At 52.7% G+C, this 19,140-nt stretch overlaps 4 protein-coding genes across 4 annotated transcripts; 1 reads left to right on the top strand and 3 right to left on the bottom strand.

Moving 5' to 3' along the window:
- Nucleotides 1–4,956: 4,956 nt before the first annotated feature.
- Nucleotides 4,957–6,288, bottom strand: PRO2 (glutamate-5-semialdehyde dehydrogenase; the record flags this gene model as incomplete). Its single annotated transcript, XM_062943798.1, has 1 exon — nucleotides 4,957–6,288. The coding sequence occupies one exon, from the start codon at nucleotides 6,286–6,288 to the stop codon at nucleotides 4,957–4,959; it is 1,332 nt and encodes a 443-aa protein (XP_062802543.1).
- Nucleotides 6,289–6,411: 123 nt separating this feature from the next.
- QC764_200910 (uncharacterized protein) lies at nucleotides 6,412–9,285 on the top strand. The gene is made up of 2 exons (XM_062943797.1): nucleotides 6,412–7,775; nucleotides 7,834–9,285. The coding sequence occupies exons 1-2, from the start codon at nucleotides 7,352–7,354 to the stop codon at nucleotides 9,246–9,248; spliced, it is 1,839 nt and encodes a 612-aa protein (XP_062802542.1). The 5' UTR covers nucleotides 6,412–7,351; the 3' UTR covers nucleotides 9,249–9,285.
- Nucleotides 9,286–10,038: 753 nt separating this feature from the next.
- QC764_200900 (uncharacterized protein) lies at nucleotides 10,039–12,672 on the bottom strand (the record flags this gene model as incomplete). The annotated part of the gene is made up of 1 exon (XM_062943796.1): nucleotides 10,039–12,672. One exon carries the CDS (start codon nucleotides 12,670–12,672, stop codon nucleotides 10,039–10,041), a length of 2,634 nt encoding a protein of 877 aa, XP_062802541.1.
- A 1,897-nt stretch (nucleotides 12,673–14,569) lies between these two features.
- Nucleotides 14,570–19,056, bottom strand: ASM1 (Cell pattern formation-associated protein asm-1). Its single transcript, XM_062943795.1, has 7 exons — nucleotides 19,039–19,056; nucleotides 18,373–18,984; nucleotides 17,573–18,081; nucleotides 16,553–17,466; nucleotides 16,360–16,492; nucleotides 14,935–16,304; nucleotides 14,570–14,715 (listed from the first exon to the last, which is right to left on the bottom strand). Exons 4-6 carry the CDS (start codon nucleotides 16,974–16,976, stop codon nucleotides 14,966–14,968), a joined length of 1,896 nt encoding a protein of 631 aa, XP_062802540.1. The 5' UTR covers nucleotides 16,977–17,466; nucleotides 17,573–18,081; nucleotides 18,373–18,984; nucleotides 19,039–19,056; the 3' UTR covers nucleotides 14,570–14,715; nucleotides 14,935–14,965.
- Nucleotides 19,057–19,140: the final 84 nt, after the last annotated feature.

Here is a 19,140-nt window from a genome sequence, read left to right as displayed (position 1 = left end):
TGCTGCTCCGGGGTGTGCTTCGCTCGACAGGTCGATCCCGATTGGGTACCTCGCCCAAGCCAACTTTATCTGGCCGAGATTCTTTGGAGGAGACGACACCGGACGGTGCGAGATTGGGGGTGAGAATTTCTTGACGTCGATTCTTTCATGGTGAGTTTTGCTTCTTTCTTTTTTCTCTAGAGGAGGAGGTGGTGGTGTTCCTTCCCTCTGCTGGGTCTGGGGATGTTGCTTGCTCCTTCCCCCTTTTTTGGGGCGGTTTGTCCCGTCCGTGTTCCTTCCTGTTTTGAGCAAATCCCCTTGTTTAGAGAGGAAGGAACGGTAAGACAGGGGATGGAGCAACCTTGACTATCAGAGGAAAGCGCAAGGAAAGGGCAGCACCCCAAACCCTCTTTGTCTCCAAACTCACAAGAGTGCTAACAACGCTTGCTTTTCTAGGACCCGTCTCATAACAGATGGCATCCTCTCCCTAGGCGGCTCCAGCGTGGCGATCGCGGGGACGAAGTTCTTGATCGGAATCCCAGCCTGGGTCGAGGCCGCCCCGAGTGCTTACACCAAACTGGGAAGCGCGCAAGCTGCGGGGTCGCTTGCCAGTCAGCTGCGACAGCTGGGACTGAGCGGGCTGTTTAACCTTGGCGGCGTGATGGTTTTTGACGGGCCGGAGGGGCTTGAGAATCTGGAGGGGGGGAGGTCGTTGCTGGGGTGGGTTAAGGGGGTTGAATGGGACTTTGACTGGTTAGGTAGGGGTGAACCATAGGGGGAGTTTCTTTTGCATGTTTTGACATTTTCAAAAAAAAAAAAAATGGGGGTCTTTGGCTTGGGGCATTTATTTCGATGTGGACCTACCTGGTGGTTCAAGCATTATTCGGGATCATTTTTGGGGGGGATTACTTGAGGTATTCTCTTGGTTTGGATTTGGTGTGGAATTCTTTGGTCTTGGGTTTTGGCATGGTCGTTTGGAGTTCTTTTTGTCAGGATTTTACTGGAATCTTTTATGTTTGGTTGTTTCGGGGTTGTTTTAACTAGACATCTGCCTCTTGTGGGCTCTGCTAGGAGTCGGCAGGGTGCCTTTGAAGAATAAAACTGTTGTGATCAATATGGCCTTGTCCCTTCATCATTTGTTTTTCCGTATTAACAAGCTCAGCAGGCTCGGTTGGGAGGGTTGTGTTATTTGGTATTAAGCACTACTTTTGGCTTCTATTCTTACATACAGCCGGCAGCACCCTAGAAAATTTCCCAGGAACACCATTGGTAGAAGCCGAGCTGAGTTCCTCTCATCCAAGAATTACTATGCAGAACATGTGAGAATTGAACATACCTACCATACTTACCTTTTCGTGGTGCTGTGTGCTTCTCTGTTGTGTCAAAAGCATGCGAGGGGCTATCCTGCTTCAGAACTAACTGCTTAACAGAACTCTCGCCCAGAGCGCCAGGAACCCATATGAGTACTATCGATATCGTAATACTGATGGCCTTGTTAATGGAATGTGGATAGCCTGCAGCCCTTGTGGTGATATTAGACCTAAGTCAACATTTTGAATGCCTGACGAGTTCGTATGGATCTACCGCTTGGCGAAGAGAAAGAGGTCGAAAGAGGTAGTGAATGGTAATTAGAAGACTTTTAATGAACGAACTATGTTTCATACACCCGCCTGCGAATCGCCAACCTGCCAACAAAGAGTATGAATCTTCCCAGGTTCGGCGTATCCCACGGTGTCACTGAGTCTCTTTCGATTCCACGTACCCAATCTCTCTCATCTTTTACATACATGTTAACCTATTCATACCTCCAATTTTGTGCCTTGGTATACTCTTAACTCTCATGTTATGTTCGCCCAAGCCTCGCCCGATACATGAAAAGAAAAAGAAGATTTCAGAGGTATATCTCCGGAACCTCAATGAAGCCCCTGTGGGCTTACATAGCCAAGTAAGAAGACAATAAGTAGACAAACCCCCACGGAGAAAATTATGATGGCATTGTTGGCAGTCAAAGGTTGTGACTGGGCGACTCGGGCTTCTGTTTCTACTTCTTGTTCTTGGCGAGGTCGTTGTTGTAAGATGGGGTAGGCTATTGGCTGGTCATGATCTCTTAGGGCTGGCAATGGCCGGATGGGCTGAGAAGGGGCATCAAGCTCGTATATAGCATTGTGACGGCGGTTGTTAAGAATAGCGTCAAGTTTGCTGTCAATGGTGAAGAGCTTGTTGTTGATATTGTCCAGTCTTTTGTTGGCAACCTCGGATATTTTTTCGTTCTCCTGTCTAGTCTTGTTCTTAGACTTGAAGCTAAACATGATGTCTGAGAACGAGTAAAGAGTTAAGGAATGGATGTTGATGGAGGATAGTCGTCTGAGCACGAGGGATAAGTTCAGGATATTGGATAAAGGGAGATTGGGAAAAGCGAACTATATATACTTATAGCAGATAAATAGCAATAGCAAGAAGAAGCGTACATGAGGCGGCCCGTGGGAGTCTGGGCGATGAGTTATGAGGTTAGTTGTCTGCCAGCCGCGCAGTGTCGTGCGGCCCTAATATTCAAGAGAGGCAGTCATCCTGTGAGTGTTTTGGGTATCAGTGAAGCTGCATGCTGCTCTAAGAGAGGTTCTGCTCCGACCAATCAATCACACGCACCTGATGCAGCGTCAGAAGCAGTCAACGAGCCCACCTGCAGCGTTTTGTAGATGGGTGGGATCGAAAAGAAGGGGAAATCAAAACTGCACTTGTACTGCGGAAGAGGGGTCGTTTTCCCGATGCAATCTCTTCAGTGAAAGGTACATTACCTAACCATGCACTATTGGCATCAACCGAAGTACGTGCCTACCTTACCTACCTGTAAGCCCTTGAAGCTCTACCTGACCCTATGAAAAGAGATCTCTATGAAAATGCTAGAGACAGTCTGGTACTCTGGACTGTGACAGGCCACCACATTTTGATGTCATACATGCACTAATTCTGCTATCCATCACATTTTTGCCGACTGCAGAGGGCAACTTCTCTCATTGTATATGGGATACAAGTCCGGAAATATCGATACAAGCCAGCCTGGTGGTTGATAGAGTCTTCATTGTTACCTACCTACATAGGCGTAGCCCAGTACATCACCATGTCAGTTCAGCCCGCGTCCCCATCTCCCAATCCCTACCCCAAGCCGTCAACTACATCACTTGGTAAGAAACCTCAATTCTCTCTTCATCAAGCCGCATTTCCCACCTCCAAAACTGTAACATGTCTCTCAGAACAACTAATCACGGCCATGTTATCTGTCCATAGAGAAAAGCAACTGTAGTGATATATCACCCCACCGAACCAACACCCCATCTACCACTATCTGTGGTCTTGCTGTGAACCCCGAGTGAATGTGTTGGGTGGAGAAGGAGTGAGAGAACGAGCAGCAGAAAAACACAAATAATAGCAAGGCCTGGAATGTGTGATGTTTTTGCCTCCCAAAATTTTGATTCAGCCTTGCCGTCCTGTTGCACATGTTGTTGCCATATGTTGTTGTCAACATCGTTTTGTATCGGTGGGAGAGTCCTCAGGACTTGCTGCGGTCCTATATACTGGGTGCTGCCTTCGAGTTCGTGAAGTGTGGGAGCATCTCGTGTGTTGATGAAGGTGGTTATTTTGTAATCGATATCTTCAAGCTTTGCTATGATCAGGCTGTCGAGACCGGGGTTGGTATCTCGAGGTGCCTTTTCCGTCTTCTTTGCCATCCGTATGGCTTTGAGAATTCGTGACATGATTGATCGGTTCTGGGCTTGACTATTGGCAGGTAGGTTTTGTGGCCCTCTCTTAAGGAAACAATAGAATGGAACACAATGAGGCTGATTGACACAGGAAGAGAAAGTCTGCCAAGACAGGAGAAGGTGTTGGACAGAAGCAGACTTTATAAAATAGATATTCAGACGATCGCTCAACCCGACCAAGACCCCGAGCCCTTGAGGAAAGCAGCTCAACGGTGTTTGAAGCCTTGGCAAAAGCAGCTCAGCGGCGTCTGACCCCTTGGCGGAAACAACTGGGTCACGGCCCCCCTGCGGCTTCAATAATCACAAAATAAAGTGTCTGTACCCATTGAGCCATGTGTGTTTTGATAGGCTCTTGTTAGGATAGTAAGCTTCGACGTCCTGACACCGGAATAGAGAACAATAGCATATATTGTAGTTGAAAAGCATCAATTGCCTGGTCCCTCAAGTCGTCATGTATACACCAAGAAGGCTGAATCTGCCTGTCCTACATCCCGCCCAGTGGGGAACGAGCTTCGGTGGCATAAGTTTGGAAATGCAACATAAATCAATGGTCGTCGCGCATTAATGGACCTGTTTGAAGAGCCATCGGCAACCTACTGCATGCCGGTCTGGTGTGAATGAGGTGGCGAAGATCTTGCTGCAATACCCTTTCGCGAACCAACTTCTTCTGATTTGCCTAGCGGAGCTGTATATGCAGTCTAGCTTTCCTCTGGAAATAAAGGACATGGGTTACGTGGGAGATGTGTTTGGTGAGAAACTCGAACGTCAACAAGCAAGTACCTAGGTACACAATCACAGTTTGAAAGGATCATTCTTTTTCTGTTGGGGGGAAGCTTCAGTGACATGCAAATCTTCAACTACCGGGGAATATGTAATAGGTAGAGAAGACTGCCAGTGTGCAACTGTATTCTTGCGGCTTCGTTCCCCCCCGAACCGTGGAAAAAGGGGCTTCCAAGGGTTTGCTTAGTCAGCAGAAGAACATACGTAAAGCGTCGCCATTGATAGAGGAGACTGTCTTGCGCATCGCACTCGCCCACGGAACTTGAACATGTAAATAGGAATTTTGGCAAGACTTTGCTTTTTTGTCTCACTAAGCTTTTCAAACCAGTCCAATTGCTATAACCTTCGAAGTTGAGCTGTATACTTTTCGTCGTCATTCATGATGCCCATTTTGTCTTCCGATATGCACCGATTTTGTGTCAAGCCCTCTGAGATAGATCTACTCCAAAGGTAACTTCTGGTGAAGGTACTGTCTCTTACCCTCCCCATAGTCACCTGCACCTTGGCCACCACCACGAATCTTGTACTTGTAAATCATCAAACCCTCCAACCCCACCGGTCCTCTTGAGTGAATCTTGTTTGTGCTGATACCCACCTCAGTGCCGAAACCATATCTCATTCCGTCAGCAAATCTGGTTGAGGCATTGTGGTACACACCGGCTGAGTCGATAGCGTTCATAAAAGTCTCAGCATCCTCCTTGTTAGAAGTGAGGATAACATCTGTGTGGTGGGAACCGTGGGAGTTGATGTGGTTGATAGCTTCGCTCAAGCCAGAAACGACCTTGATGGCGAGAGTCAGAGACAAGAACTCGGTGTTGAAGTCCTCCTCAGTGGCGTCAACAATCTTGAGGCCAGGGGTGTTGGCGAGAGCGGCCTTGGAGGCAGCATCGCAACGAAGCTCAACATCCTTGGCTGCGAGGGCAGTGGCAACATCGGGAAGGAGAGAAAGCGCCGACTCTTGGACAAGAAGAGTCTCGAGAGCGTTGCAGGCGGCAACATAGTTAGTCTTGGAGTCGACGATAACCTTTTCCGCAAGGGCCTTGTCGGCAGAGGAATCGAGGTAGATGGAGCAGAGACCGTCGGCATGGCCCAGGACGGGGATCTTGGTGTTGTCCTTGATGTACCTCACCAACTCATTGCCACCACGGGGGATGACCAGGTCAACGTACTTGTCGAGAGCCAACAATTGGGGGATAACATCGCGGGTGGTGACGAGCTGGACGGCTCCGTTGGGAACCTGGGTCTTTTCGAGAGCAGAGGAGATGACGCGTGAGATAGCGACAAAAGACTCGGTAGATTCCTTGCCACCCTTGAGGATGGCCGCATTGCCAGATTTGATAGCGAGGGCGGCAATGTTGGCGATGACCTCAGGACGAGCCTCGAAGATGATGAGGAGAACACCAATGGGACAGGTCACCCGTTCGAGGCTGAGACCTTCATCGAGTTGGGTGCGCAGAGTAACACGGCCAACAGGGTCCTCGAGGCCACGGACGTCGAGGATGCCCTTGAGCATATCCTCCCACTTGCCGGGCTTAGTCAGGTCTAGACGTGAGACGAGACTTTGGCTCAACTGCCCGTCGGCAGCAGCCTTGCGCGCAAGCTCGAGATCCCTGGCGTTGGCGGCAAGAATGTCATCGCGAGCAGCTGTGAGTCCCGAGTGAATAGCTGTGAGAGCATCGTTGCGCGCATCGGCCGAGAGTGTGGCAAGGATATGGGAAGCTGACTTGGCCGACTGAGCGGCTTCGAGGGGGGAGGCGCTGGTAAGAGACATTTTGACTTGAAGGTTTATTACTGCTGATATAAAAATCCCAGTGGATTCTTTTCCAAGTGTCGTCACCGGGTGCCAGGCCGTAGGTCAGAGGATACAGAGGGGCTCATGTTGTGCCCCTCCAACGCGGCAAGGCGAGGGTGAGTCAATGTGGGGCTGCGGGGTGCTGTCAAAGTCTTTAGGGCTGGACGTCCCTGCATCTTTCAACGACAACCCATTGAGGTGCCCGGCAGGACGTTAGTATCACGGCCGATAGCCCAGTGTCTCCATGATTCTGCCTGTTAGGACTGCTGCTCTCCTTAATATTGATCCTTCCTCCTCATCTTATATCCTCTTCCGGCCGAAGCAATGGATTTGCCGCCATTTTCTCCAATGCAGTCAGCACGATGCTGCATCTTTCCCGCTCATACCTATGTTTCCCGACTTTGCATTCATCGATGATGCCACGGCAGTGAGCACAAGGCGTGCACAAAACGAGGCGGTTGGAATCGGTTTGTCATGGTGTGCTGGAAACAGGAGCAGTTTGTCGCGAGTTGCCGAATTTGCGTTTAGAAGGGTGATTTCGCCGCTTTCGCTTCCGAGCCGTTGGTCAAAGCCGGCTTCTTTTGGTGCTTCGAGATGTTCGTCCGAATCAAAAACTCAACGGGTATCGGAAGCTTGTTAATTCAGTATCAGTGGAAGGAACTGCTTGGTAATAGGTTCCCATCCGCTCGGCTACAGGCTCATACCCCGTACCCGCACTCCCATGGATGATTCCCCATGGGGCAGCCAGCTCCTTCCTCAACGCTAAAAGAGACCGGCTTGTTTGACCGTGCCCCGGGACTGGGAACGGCCCCAGAAGAAGCGATGCCGAGGATGTCGAAGCACCCACTCGGCCTGCTTATTCCCGGCCAAGCTCTACCTCCCCTAAAATAATATTTCATATCGTCCCCTATTTATACTAGATGTTAGGAATCTTTTCCTTTCCTATTTCGTCATCGATCGAACCTGCCCCTATCATATGGGGCTGCCAACGACAGGCCCGCCGCTCCTTTTCAGCACTCATCTTATCGAAGTCTAACAGGTCATGGCCGTTGGCTCTTCTGACGAGAATGGTCGGTCCGGATCCGTTGCCAAGCCGGACCGACCATCGTCCCCGGGCCAAGAAGAGTTCGAGGTCGGCAGCCACACAGGAACGTCGATAAGCACCGATGAAGAAGCCGTCATCGTGGATGATGTACCCGGCCAGGGTGGGATAAGCCTATCACACCGTGAGAATGTACTCTCTCCTACTCAACCCACCCAGACGAGATCGCGGCGGAGCTCTTCCTTTGTTCGACCAAACAATCCTATCGTTCCAAGATCCCAACGGCGTGGCCTGTTTGGAAGATTCACCATAATTCCCGAAGTCGAGACACCACTAGAATACAAGAGAGGCACCAAATGGACCATCACAGCTGTCGTTGCTCTAGCTGCCGCTGGCGCCCCTATGGGTTCTGGTATATTTCTGCGTGAGTCTTGTTTCTTCCTCTTCCCTCTACACTGTGGAGGCTGATTGACAACGTGTAGCTGCCCTCCCTGACCTGGCAAAAGAGTTGAACGCAACCACCACAATTACTAATTTGACGGTGGCCATGTACATGCTTGCCATGTCCATCTTTCCTCTCTGGTGGTCGTCGTTCTCTGAAACCCTCGGCCGCCGGACAATTTACATCATTTCCTTCACCATGTTTGTCGTCTTCTCGGCACTCAGCGCCATCAGCGTCAATATTTCAATGTTGATCGTCATGAGAATCTTGGGAGGCGGTGCGTCAGCTTCTGTTCAGGCCGTCGGCGCCGGCACCATTGCCGATATCTGGGAACCGGCCGAGCGTGGGAGAGCTATGGGCCTCTTTTATCTCGGCCCTCTCATCGGCCCGCTGATAAGCCCCCTTACTGGCGGTAGCTTATCTGGAGCCTTTGGTTGGCGTTCGACGATGTGGTTCCTGACTATTTACGGTGGCGTCATGCTCCTCATGATTTTCTTCTGTCTGCCAGAAACACTTGCCAACAAGAAGCCGGCTACAGCCCCCATCAGCTCCCCCGATCCAACCGCCAACCCTCTGACCCGTGTCACCACGACAGCCAAATCGATCAAATCCGCCGCTTCAACCATCAAGCGCTTCCTTTGGGACCCCCTCACCGTCCTTGCTTACCTTCGCTATCCACCGGTGCTGATATCAGTCTATTCGGCCAGCGTGGCCTTTGGCTCTCTCTTCGTCCTCAACATCTCCATTCAATCAACTTATTCCACTCCACCCTACAATTTCACAAGCACCATCATCGGCTGCATGTATCTCGCTCCTTCCTTGGGGTACATCACCGCCTCCACCGTCGGCGGCCGCTGGCTCGACCACATAATGAAGCGCGAAGCACTTCGCGCCGGCCGCTTCGACGACAGCGTCAGCCCCCCCAAATTGATATACCTCCCTGAGGACCGTATGGGAGAGAACATGTGGCTTGCTGCTTCTCTATACCCGCTTTCTCTCATCGTGTACGGTTTCACTGCTAGTCAGGGGCTCAAGTACATTGCCGCCCCAGCCATCGCCACCTTTCTCTTTGGAGTAGGGAGTATGCTAGTCTTTGGTGCGGTAACGACAATGCTGACAGAGTTCATGCCCCAAAGAAGTTCGTCTGGGGTAGCGGTCAATAACTTTGTGAGAAACTTTGTCTCTTGCGTGGGAGCGATTCTTGCACAGCCGTTGATTGACGCCATGGGGAATCGGTGGTTGTGTCTGATGGTGGGGTTATTTGCGTGGATCACGGGGAATGGGGCGATTTTCTTGTTGAAGAGGAGGGGTGAGAAGTGGAGGAGGGAGATGGATGAGGCGCTGGGGAATAATGTAAAGGTGGTGCATCACGGGCAGCGGAGTAATGAGGAGTTGGGGCAGATGGATGGGGATATTAGGTTGGAGGAGATGTGTGACAAGGAGGATAAGCAGTGAGGAGACAAAGAATTGGAGTTAGAAAAAGGGGAAAAGGTTGGGGGGGGCGGGGGCGCGTGTATATTACTTATGACTATCAAACGACCGCACGACTTGTAGACGAGGCCCTGATACCTACCTGATACCTAGCTTAGGAGACCTAGCTGAAACTTTTTGATGAATAATTATTAATAGATTACAACCTTTTGAGAGGTTTCAATACTTGTTCGTCCAAGACCAGACCGACATGAGATATATATCCAGTGGCAGAAACTAGATGAATGACTACACAATAAATTTACGATCTTAACAAGGGAAGATGCCTTTATGATACTGGATACAAGCCCCAAATCAATCCGCCGCGAACATGTCTATCATAGCCAGAAACCGGACAAGCACCACCCATCCCAAGAAACACGAAAGATCAACAGTACAAGCCTTGGGGGGGGAAAAAAAGAAAAGAAACCATGAAATAGCTAATGGCCTATATGCAAAGGGGGGGTATCTGAAATATCTTTCCCTACTACGTACGCCGCCTTTACCCCTCCCTCCATGACTGACTTTAACTTTTTTCCTCCTTCGAAAATACCTCAAGAACCCATTGCCCACACCGCCAGTATGGCCTTGTAGAAAAACAAATCGAGAATGACAGTCAACCAACAAACACGCAGCAACTCCCACCTCTCTCTTCCCGCCCCACACGCCAAAGTCTTTTTGCAACAAACAACAACAAAACAGAATCAAAGCTGTAAAAGAAAAAGAAAAAATCGTCAAAATCCGTACAAGGCATCATCATCTCATAACCCATCCCTCAGTCATTTCTCCTCCCATAACCGCTGCTGTACCCACCGCCGCCCATCTTCTCAATACTCCCCATCAACCCCCTCCCTTGCCCCGATCCGGGGCGGGGTAGTCCTCCAGTGCCGCTGCTCGAGCTCTTGGTCCTCTCATGCGGCCCAGCTACACTCCCGCTCCTCGCCAGTCCCATCTTTTGCGGGCCTCCTCCCGGAGCCCTCAATCCAGAAGCTCTGAACCCGCCTGGCCCGACGCTCATCCGGAAATTATTCCCCGTGGGAGGAGCATGATTCTCATCCGTGACCCCCAACCCAGTAGACCTACTGGGCGGCGGCATGCTCGATCTCACTCCCAGCCCGGTACCAGGCGTCTTTGCAGGTCCACCAAGCATGCTCTGCCTCCGATTCAGCGTCTTGCTCGGCGTAGGCCCAACAACTGGCGCTGGCTCAGGAGAAGGGGACTTGATCGTCCTAACAGGAGCAGGAGCATGCGCGGGCTCCGGATCCGGCTCCGGCTCCGGCGCAGGCGCCGGCGCAGGCGCAGCAGCAGCAAGGGTGGCCTGCATATTCATCATCTCCTCCGCCAGCTGCACCAGCTCCCCCTTTTCGACCCGCTCCCTCTCCAAAAGCAGCCTCAGCTCGGCATTGTCAGCCTGGACAGTCCTCAGGATAGCCTCCAACTTCTGGCTCTCGGCTTCCAGCTCACGGATATGAGCCGCATTCTGCGCGCGCTCCTCCTCCAGCTCGGCAATGCGGTGGTGGTTGAGGTTGTTGATCTGGTTCGCCCTCCCATGACGCAAGTCCTCATTCTCTCGCGTCAGTTCGTCCAGCTGAGCCTGCAGACCTTGGACTTTCTTCTCCCAGCGCGTCTCGTAGCTCTTTTTCAGGGCGGCAACCTTGTTCTCGTGCTTGGACTTGTAAAGCGCGTGGAGGTCCTTGGCTACTCGCTCGACGGCCAACTCGACCTCCTTGTTGGCGTTGATCGCCTGTCCAGGGGCGTTATGGCTCCCGGCTGCCTGACCAGCTCTCATACCCGCCATTTTCGACTCGGCGTCCTGGGCCATCATCTCTGCTGCCTCTCTTCTCTGCTCTGATTCGTGAAGTTTGAATTCCAACTCCTCTCTCTCGCGCTGGGTCATGACAATTTCTTCCTTGACTTGCCGCAGAACAACCTCCATCTCCCTTCCTCGGCGCTCCCAAGAGTCTTTCTCGGTAGTCAGGGACTCGTGCACATCCTGAATCTCACGAAGCTGCTCCATGCACTCCCCCACCCTCTTCTCCGCATCCCCCACCGCAGTCTTGAGATGCTGCACCTCAGCCTCCTTGCCAGAAAGGCTCGCCTTCAAACTCGAAATCTCCGACAAAAACCCCGACTTGAGCGACTCCAGCTCCCGAGGAGTAATAGTCGGAACGCTCCTCGGCGTCGGCGCCGGGGGGATATCAAAATCAAGCAGATTCGCAACCCCACTCCTCTGCGGCGTAGCACCCACCCCCCTCCCCGACGTCGACGACGACGACAGCGACGCCTGACCACCCCGTCTCGAAGGCATAGGCTGAGCTCCATAACTCCCAAACCGCAAATTCTCCGTAAAGTCCATCAGATTCGTCGAACCCCCACCGTCATACAACTGCTGCGCGCCCGACCGGTCCGGGACCCCCGTCCCATTATTCGCCCTCCCCCCCCTCGGCGTCGGCCCCGACGACGTGGACATGGAAAACTTGGTCGGGCTGTCACTCCTCATGCCCATAACCGTCGCCTTTGGCACAGCAGAAAACGTGCTAAACGTGCTGGTCATGGTATCGTTCGCGCCAATGTCGTCATCGTCCATCGTCGTCTCGTCCTGCATGCCCATCCTCTCGTCCCCGTCTGCGTCCCTCCGTCTGTGACGGTTGTTGCTATCATCCATATCAACCTCACCGTCGTTGTGATCATCAGAGTTGATGTCGTCCTCAAAAATCTCAATCGCGTGCTTCACCCCCTCGTTCTCCAGCATGTTTTCCGGCCGGTGGGACGACGATCCCATGGAGCTGCCCAATCGCTGCTGCTGCTCGTCAGACCCGCGGCGTTCGTTGGACGGGCGTCGCGAGCTTTCGTTGGACGAGGACAACTGGCCGGGCTGGTTGACTCGGATGGGAAATCTCTTGATCGGTGCTTTTCTCGGGCTTTGCAGCGCCGGCGGCGGGGGCATGGAAGAAGAATTCCTTGGCGGAGGAGGCGACGTCAGATCTTCTGGCTGTTGACCACTACTAGTAGAATCGGCAGAAGTGGGCTGTGATGATGAGGCTGTACTTTGCTGTTGGTGTGCCGCCTGGACCTGCGCGTGCTGGTGCGACTGCAGAATCTTGAGCGGTGAAAGTTCGTTGCCCGACATGATGCGCGAGGTTGAACCAGGGCGAACCTTGGGCGGTGAGGGTCCACGCGGGGTAGGCGACCCGTCGCGGCTGCGGTGGTGGTGGTGGTTGTTTCTGCTGCTCTGCTGCTCCTCGACGATGACGGCGCCGTTCTCGGTGCTATAACGGTCCGGCTGTGAGGTGGAGGAATCCCTCATCAAATAAGGTCGAGCTTCGTACGGTCCGCCGTGGTGCAGGCTGCCCGATGGCGTCGAGAAGTTGAGAGCCGCGCTCGGCGTCGGCGATAACGGCGCTGCCATGCTGCGGTCGATCACAGTGTGTACACGGACAAAAGCAAGTCAGTTATCCGCGTCAGGTTTGCTGCAGATAGGCAATCTGTCAGTAGAAATCGCAAGCAGAGAGCCCCGAAATCCAGCCAGCTAATCTTGTGCAAAAAGGGATTTATCGGTGGTGGGATGTTGTTGTGATGCTGGTGGTACTTGCACCGAGTTATGGCGCTGATAGTGCTTCCAGTGGCCTGTCCCTCTGGGGGAAATTGCTTTGATTGCGACGGCACCTGGTCCTGGCCAGCCAATCATTTCGACTCAGGCCAGCGTTTGTGCCTGTTTATCCCTGTGGCCCAGCAACGGTTATGACACGTGACCTGCCCCTTACATGTGCGCGTCCCTTGCATGTGTCTCCACCCCCCTTAAACCCGCCGTTTCAACATTCATGCCTTGAATAGCCATCCAGATGTTTCGACAGATTGGAAGGACAGCCGCCCCAACAAAGCTTCGTCCAAGGGACTACACCTGAGGTTCAAGTGACTGTATATTAACCCCCTGAATATAAATGGGTCAGGATGTAGTAGTCATGACCGGCGTCGATTGGCGGCACATGAGACTCGCAGTCTATGAGAGGACCATGACAAACATCTACAAACACAACCTTGACATTTGATCGCGGTCTCTGTTAACCTACCACCCTACCCACCATCAATCATATCCCCTTAGTCTCACCGGCCGCAAACTAGACCGTGCCGCCGTGTTGCCGCCCCTGATGATGATGTCAACAACTGATCAAAACCAACCAAAACCACAGCACTTATCTCAAGACAAAATCAACTAACACAAAACCACGCCCCCTATTTCCTCTCCTGTCTTCTTCACATCCCGCATCTGTCAAAGGCAATCAAAAAAAATTTTTGGGTTGTTGTAAACTTTAAATCTCTCTTTTTTCTCATAAAGTCGTTACTCTGATAAAAACCTCAAGAACCAAAAAAACACAACAGAAAAAACAATCAAAAAAAAAAAAAAAACATCCATCCCCCTTCCCACCAAAACCCCATCAACCATTTCCAGTCCATCAACCATTTCCAACGCGCGACGACATCAAAAAGAAAAACCATCCATCATTTGACATCATCATCAGTCAGCAGCAACATACACACAACAACAGCAACAACAACAACCCCTAACCCCCTCACGCCTTCCCCTATCCCATCCCCTTCCATCGTACCCCCCCCCGCAACTTTTGTTTGAAGCAATTGAAAGAGAGAGAAAAAAGAGAAGAATAATATTCGAGAGTCATTGGTCATAAGCGTCATGAGCTAGGAAAAATGAACAATGGATAAGAGAGTAGAGAGAAAAAAAAGTCTGTTGAACCGCTTTCTCACTCATAGGCGACCGCTGCTGCAGCTGCTGCTTTCGCTCATCTGATCCCGCTAACCGCCTTTCCTTCTTCCATCATGTCCGGAACGCTCACCGACCAACTCGAACAATCATACAGAAGATGGGAAACAGTTTATAACGGCAACAAACAGATCCTATGCCACCACACCAGCCAAGTCAACCAGGACTTTCATCGCTGACCAATCAACCAGTGCGAGCACATCCCCTAATCGACATCCTCTGATATCCTCGACTCTATGTCGAGTAATCGTCGCTGTTTGTCCCCCCACGAAACCCGACAGCAGCAGCCCCAGCCCTAGAGAAGCAGAAAAAAAGGTCCAGTCCAGTTTTATCGTCACATTTCTTTGCCGCCTCCGCGCCTAGGATCATAAACAGGCGACGGTTCCGACAAAAACCTTCTTTGTTTTTTGGCGAGTGAGAAGAAAAAAATGTCATCCCGAACCCAAGGGATGAGAGAAGCTGCTCTCACCCCCCTGGCCCATCCTCTTTAGTGATTAGACCCGCCTAGCCAGCCCATGCAAAAAAATCCGTTAATTCATCAGCCATGTACAGCCATATCAGCAAGCATCCAACAAAGAGAATCGTCAGCTGTTTTGCTCGCCTGAGCAATCGTCCTTGAGAACCCGGGCCCTCCCAGGGAAAAAAAAGAGCCCTTCGTTGTTGGTCGTTCGTCTTGAGCGAGTACGAAAAAGCAAGATTTTGCACAGAAAACGAGCAAGGAGTGTGGGTGTATGTGTGTTTGGTGCGTCTGGTCTCTGCCTTCGCTTTTACAGAACTAGCTTGCCGTCTGGTTCTGCAAAGAGAGCTTGGACAGAAGTACCCGTCTCTCACTATCCGGTTCGTCTCGTGTTCAGACTCACAATGTCCCGCCAACGCCGCTAATGATGGTACTCGTCGCGAAAATCAAAATGCTATCGCCGTATTACCTCCGTCTTTGTGAAGGAATGGTAGAAGCAGGTTGCGCCATGGGGGGGTTGAAAGTGGGTGATGGCATCGACCCGCTGCCATCAAGCATCTTGCGTCTCTTCATGTCCATTGACATGCCGCCACCGCCGCTGCTCGGTCTGTCGTCATCGTCGTCTCTACCGCGCTTCAAGGATGTTGAGCCATTCAGCACTGGTGGTTGGGGCGCATAGCCGTTTGGCATCGAGTTCATGTCCGGCTGGCTGGCATAGACGTCACTGCCGTTGGTTCCGTTGGGAGCATTGCGGTCGCTGCTCATCACGCTATAGAGATTGCTTGACGGTTGACCGGGTGCGCGCGGTGGTGTGTGGTAACCTTGCTGGGCATAGTATGATTGCGGGGCAGCGGCGGTCCTAGGAGTCGCTCTTCCGGAACCAGCTTGGTGGGGAGAACCAGAGATCTCGGGAGACAAATGAGCGTGGTCGTTTGGTAACGAGGCCACTTGGGGGTTGCTGTAGTTGTACGAGTTGCGGTTTGCGTCATAGGCCCCGCTGTCGTGAGTGTACTCGGGGTCATGCTCGTGGTCGGCTTCCTCTTCCTGTCCAGAGGCAGGTTGGTTTTCGCCGTGCATCAGCCCATTCTGCGGCTTCGAGTCACCCTGCTCGTTTCCCTGGCCCGTGGCGCGACCGGCCGGGGGGGCCATTTCAGTTTTTACGTAGTTGGACTGGCCGTAGATGGATCTTTCCTGGGTGCTGGAGTTCGCAGAAGTGTACGAGGACTGTTGCGGGGGCGGTGCCTGGTACATTTGGCGCGAGCTGTCATATGGTTGGCTGACCGGGGGGTAATTCTGCATGCTTTGAAGGGTAGACCCGGGAGGCGTGGTCGCAGGTGTGTTGGGTAACGACCGGGCATTGTTGCTCAAAGTGGTGTCAATCGAGATCTGACTCGTCTGGCCGTTGTTCATGCTCTGCTGGCTCCATTGAAAGTTCTCAGAGGCACCCATAGGACCCATCACACTGGAAGCGCTGGTGGGAGGGGTGGGGAAGGGGTGCGCGCGATCAATCGAGGGGCGGCCCATGCTGGAATGCGATGGGAGAGGAGCTTGAGGACCGGGAAGGGACATCGAGTGATGGTGGTGCTGCGGCTGCTGCTGAATAGACGGCAGGCCATTTGGTGGTTGACCTGCGCGCAGACTATCCTGCTTCCGGCGCTCTGCCGTTGCGGTCAAAACCTGGTTGGCCCGACTTTGGTTCGCAGGGTGATAAAGCAGGGAGCTGATGTTGTGCACAAATAGGGGGTACAAAAGCTCGGTGATCTTCTCCTTGTTGGCAAACTCCAAAGCTCTGTCAAATGGGATCCTAAAGAACCATGTTAGCAGGTCACCTCACGCCACCAAGAGCGAGCCACACTCACCAGACACCCTTCAAATGCATGGGGCCAATCTTGACCACATGTCTGACCTTCTCGCTTTTCAAGATACCATCGCGTCTCCCACGTGTCATTCCTGCCACGTTCAACAACTTGGTACCATTGATCATGTGGTTGTCTGGGCGACAGAGTTAGCAAACAGAGGCGGTGCCATGGCTTGGACAATGGATTAACAAACCTTCTCTGCGGGCGACGCAGATGCCGCGAGCCTCGACCTGGAAGCACAGGCTGCCCTCATCTTCCCAAAGCGTTGCTGTCACGCGGGGTTTCATGCCCGGTGGCGCGACTTGGCCAGTCGTATCGAAGCCGGCCGTGTATGCGTTGTTGGGCATGCCTGGCTGGTTCACGCCGGGGAGAGGGAGGACTGGCTGACCACCACCCATCGGGTTTGACACCGAGGGCGGTCCTGTCTGCGGAGAGGCAAGGCCATTTCCGTAACCGTACTGACTTCCATAGGGAGCTGGGGGGTATTGAGGAGGACCTGGGTGTAACAGAGGTGGTTGTTGTTGGCCGTAGTGAGAAGTGACAGTCTGCGGGGGCGGCTGTTGGCCGGTAGACATGTGAGGTGCCGGTTGGTAGTACATCTCCGTTCCACTTTGCATCGCTGGGTAATGCTCGTATCCCGGATGTCCTTGACTCTGCGGGCCTGGTACAGAGTTACCCGGAAGCGTTGGGGAAAGCGTGCCTGGGGTCTTGGGGCCGTTGGAGGACGCAGCTGAGGTGAAGGACGACTGCGAACCAAGGTGGGAGCTTGCAGCAGATGATATCGAGCTTACCCGGGGTGACGAACCGCTCGAGGAATATGCCTGGGGAGGCTGCGGCAAAGGTAAAGATGGCAGTCTCTCGTTCACATACAACGGTCGCTGCTGATGATAGTACGGCACTTCGGTGGACGGACCCCGGGTATGCCCTTGTGAGATCGACGGGAGATCCAGCTTTTCGGTATTTCTCGAAGCTGGGTGAATCTGAGTTTGCGGTCACGTAACCGCCAGTCTCCACGATGGAGACTACTGTCGGGCCGAGGAGGGGGACAAGACGAGACAGTCAGGCTTTATGGCACGACAAGCTCTCTAGAGTGGCCCAATTGGGTAGCTGAGACAATGGTTAGCTCCAATTGACTTTCTCGGGCTCCTCCAAAAGAGACTGCGCGTCGAGTACTAGTCTCGGTAGGCGCCAGGAACGTTGGTATAGGTCGAACCTTTTTTTTCTTCTCGGGTGCGTGGTTGCGATATGGGAATCCGCGATCACGATCAAACCAGCATAGCAAAATGCTGGACGCGGTAGCTGTTGGTTGGATTTGACAACAAGACCAGATCACTGGACAAGACCAAGGACGTGTTTGTGAGCGGACGCGAGGCAGTCGTCGAGGAAGTCGAGCTTCAGATGGAGGGAGAAAGCGGATCTCTGTGATGTCGGGCCTGGCTGGCTGTCCAATGCTTTGGTGGCGAGGGGCGGTCGAAGATACTTTATGCAGGCGGTGGTACCAGCAGGTGGGATGCAGAAGTAACAGCGGTAGATGAGAATTGCAGGTGATCTCGACCAACGTTTGAACTCAACGATAAAGACACGCGGTTGGGGTTGGGATAAGCTTTGGGTGTCCCTGATTGCGTTCTTTTTGGCCCTCTCGACAACGTTTTTGCGCTCTGTTCGTAGCTCGACCCTCCAGTTAAACCGGCAAGCAACTCGGGGTGTCGGGACTCAGCACAACTGCTCATGCAGGTTCGGTTAGCTCCAAAATCGGTAGGCGCACAACCAAAAAAAAAGTTGGGATGACCAAGGCAGCAAGACGCAGATGAGAGAGCAAAGCATGAGGCAGAGCAAAGAAAAGGGATGGAGAATTTTTCAGGACGGCCAGCAAGCAAGCAGTAAAAAATAAAAAATAAAAAATAAAAAAAATAAAAAGCGAGACAAATTGGGGCGGGGGACGGGGCCGTGGGCATGGGCATGGGCGTGGGCGTGGATAAGAGAAAAACTGTGCGTGTGCGGATCGGATCGTACCTGTTCCTCGCCTCTCAGACGTTCCTGCCTCTTTCAAAAGCCAAAAGAGAGAAAAAAAAATTTGGGGGAGGTCGGTGGAGCGGTGGTGAGGAGGAGGGAAGAGAAGGAGGAGGAAGGGATGCGGCCTGATTTAGGTGGTGGTGGTGAGAGGACGATCAGCTCTCTGTGGGCTTGCCGGGGTGTCTCCCCCCCCCAGCAGAGAAAACAACTGAGCTCTCTCTTCTCTCTCGTCCAGCCTGGCCCGGTGTCCCGTTCCGCTCTCTCTGAGCTGTACGTACCGGTGTTGCCCTGGTCCGCTCGCTCGCCAGCCGACCATTCAAGAGGGGTATGGCCCAAAGACAGTACCGGAAAGGTCTTAGATTGGCAGAAAAAAAGGGCGAAAAGGCGAGCAAGGCCTGGAGCAGAGCACCAAAAACCAAATGCTGGGTGGTGGTGCCGGGTGGTGCTGGCAGGGACCTTCGCGAAAGGGCCCCAGCAAGTGTGCAAGGAGCAAGGGCAGCAAACCAGGGTAGCAGCAAGTGTCCTCCGCCGAGCACACAAGCGAGCAGGGGCCAACGGTGTTAGCTTCTCGTTTTCTTTCCAGGCTACCCGCTACGAGAACTCTGTTGTTTACTACGCCATCCTTCAGCTAAATGTCTTTCTACTTCTCTATCCTCCATCATTCACTACTCTCCATTGATATTGGTTTCCAACAACTGCTGAAGACACGAGAGACGAGAGTGATGAGGGAGAGAGGGGAAGGCAATGGGGAAGGCAAATGGGGATGGG

The sequence above is a fragment of the Podospora pseudoanserina genome, chromosome 2 (assembly GCF_035222485.1).
Source record: "Podospora pseudoanserina strain CBS 124.78 chromosome 2, whole genome shotgun sequence".
Taxonomy (NCBI): domain Eukaryota; kingdom Fungi; phylum Ascomycota; class Sordariomycetes; order Sordariales; family Podosporaceae; genus Podospora; species Podospora pseudoanserina.
Note: the sequence above shows the minus strand (reverse complement) of the source record. Positions and strands in the feature narration are given on the sequence as shown.

What these genes read in the sequence shown, in the direction of transcription:
- QC764_200910 (XM_062943797.1), top strand. Translation starts at nt 7,352, where the DNA reads ATGGCCGTTGGCTCTTCTGACGAGAATGGTCGGTCCGGATCCGTTGCC. An exon ending in GGGTTCTGGTATATTTCTGC is followed by an intron (nt 7,776 to 7,833) that starts GTGAGTCTTGTT and finishes GACAACGTGTAG; the next exon opens with CTGCCCTCCCTGACCTGGCA.
- ASM1 (XM_062943795.1), bottom strand. Translation starts at nt 16,976, where the DNA reads ATGCAAAGTGGAACGGAGATGTACTACCAACCGGCACCTCACATGTCT. An exon ending in CTGCGTCGCCCGCAGAGAAG is followed by an intron (nt 16,493 to 16,552) that starts GTTTGTTAATCC and finishes TCTGTCGCCCAG; the next exon opens with ACAACCACATGATCAATGGT. An exon ending in ATGCATTTGAAGGGTGTCTG is followed by an intron (nt 16,305 to 16,359) that starts GTGAGTGTGGCT and finishes ATGGTTCTTTAG; the next exon opens with GATCCCATTTGACAGAGCTT.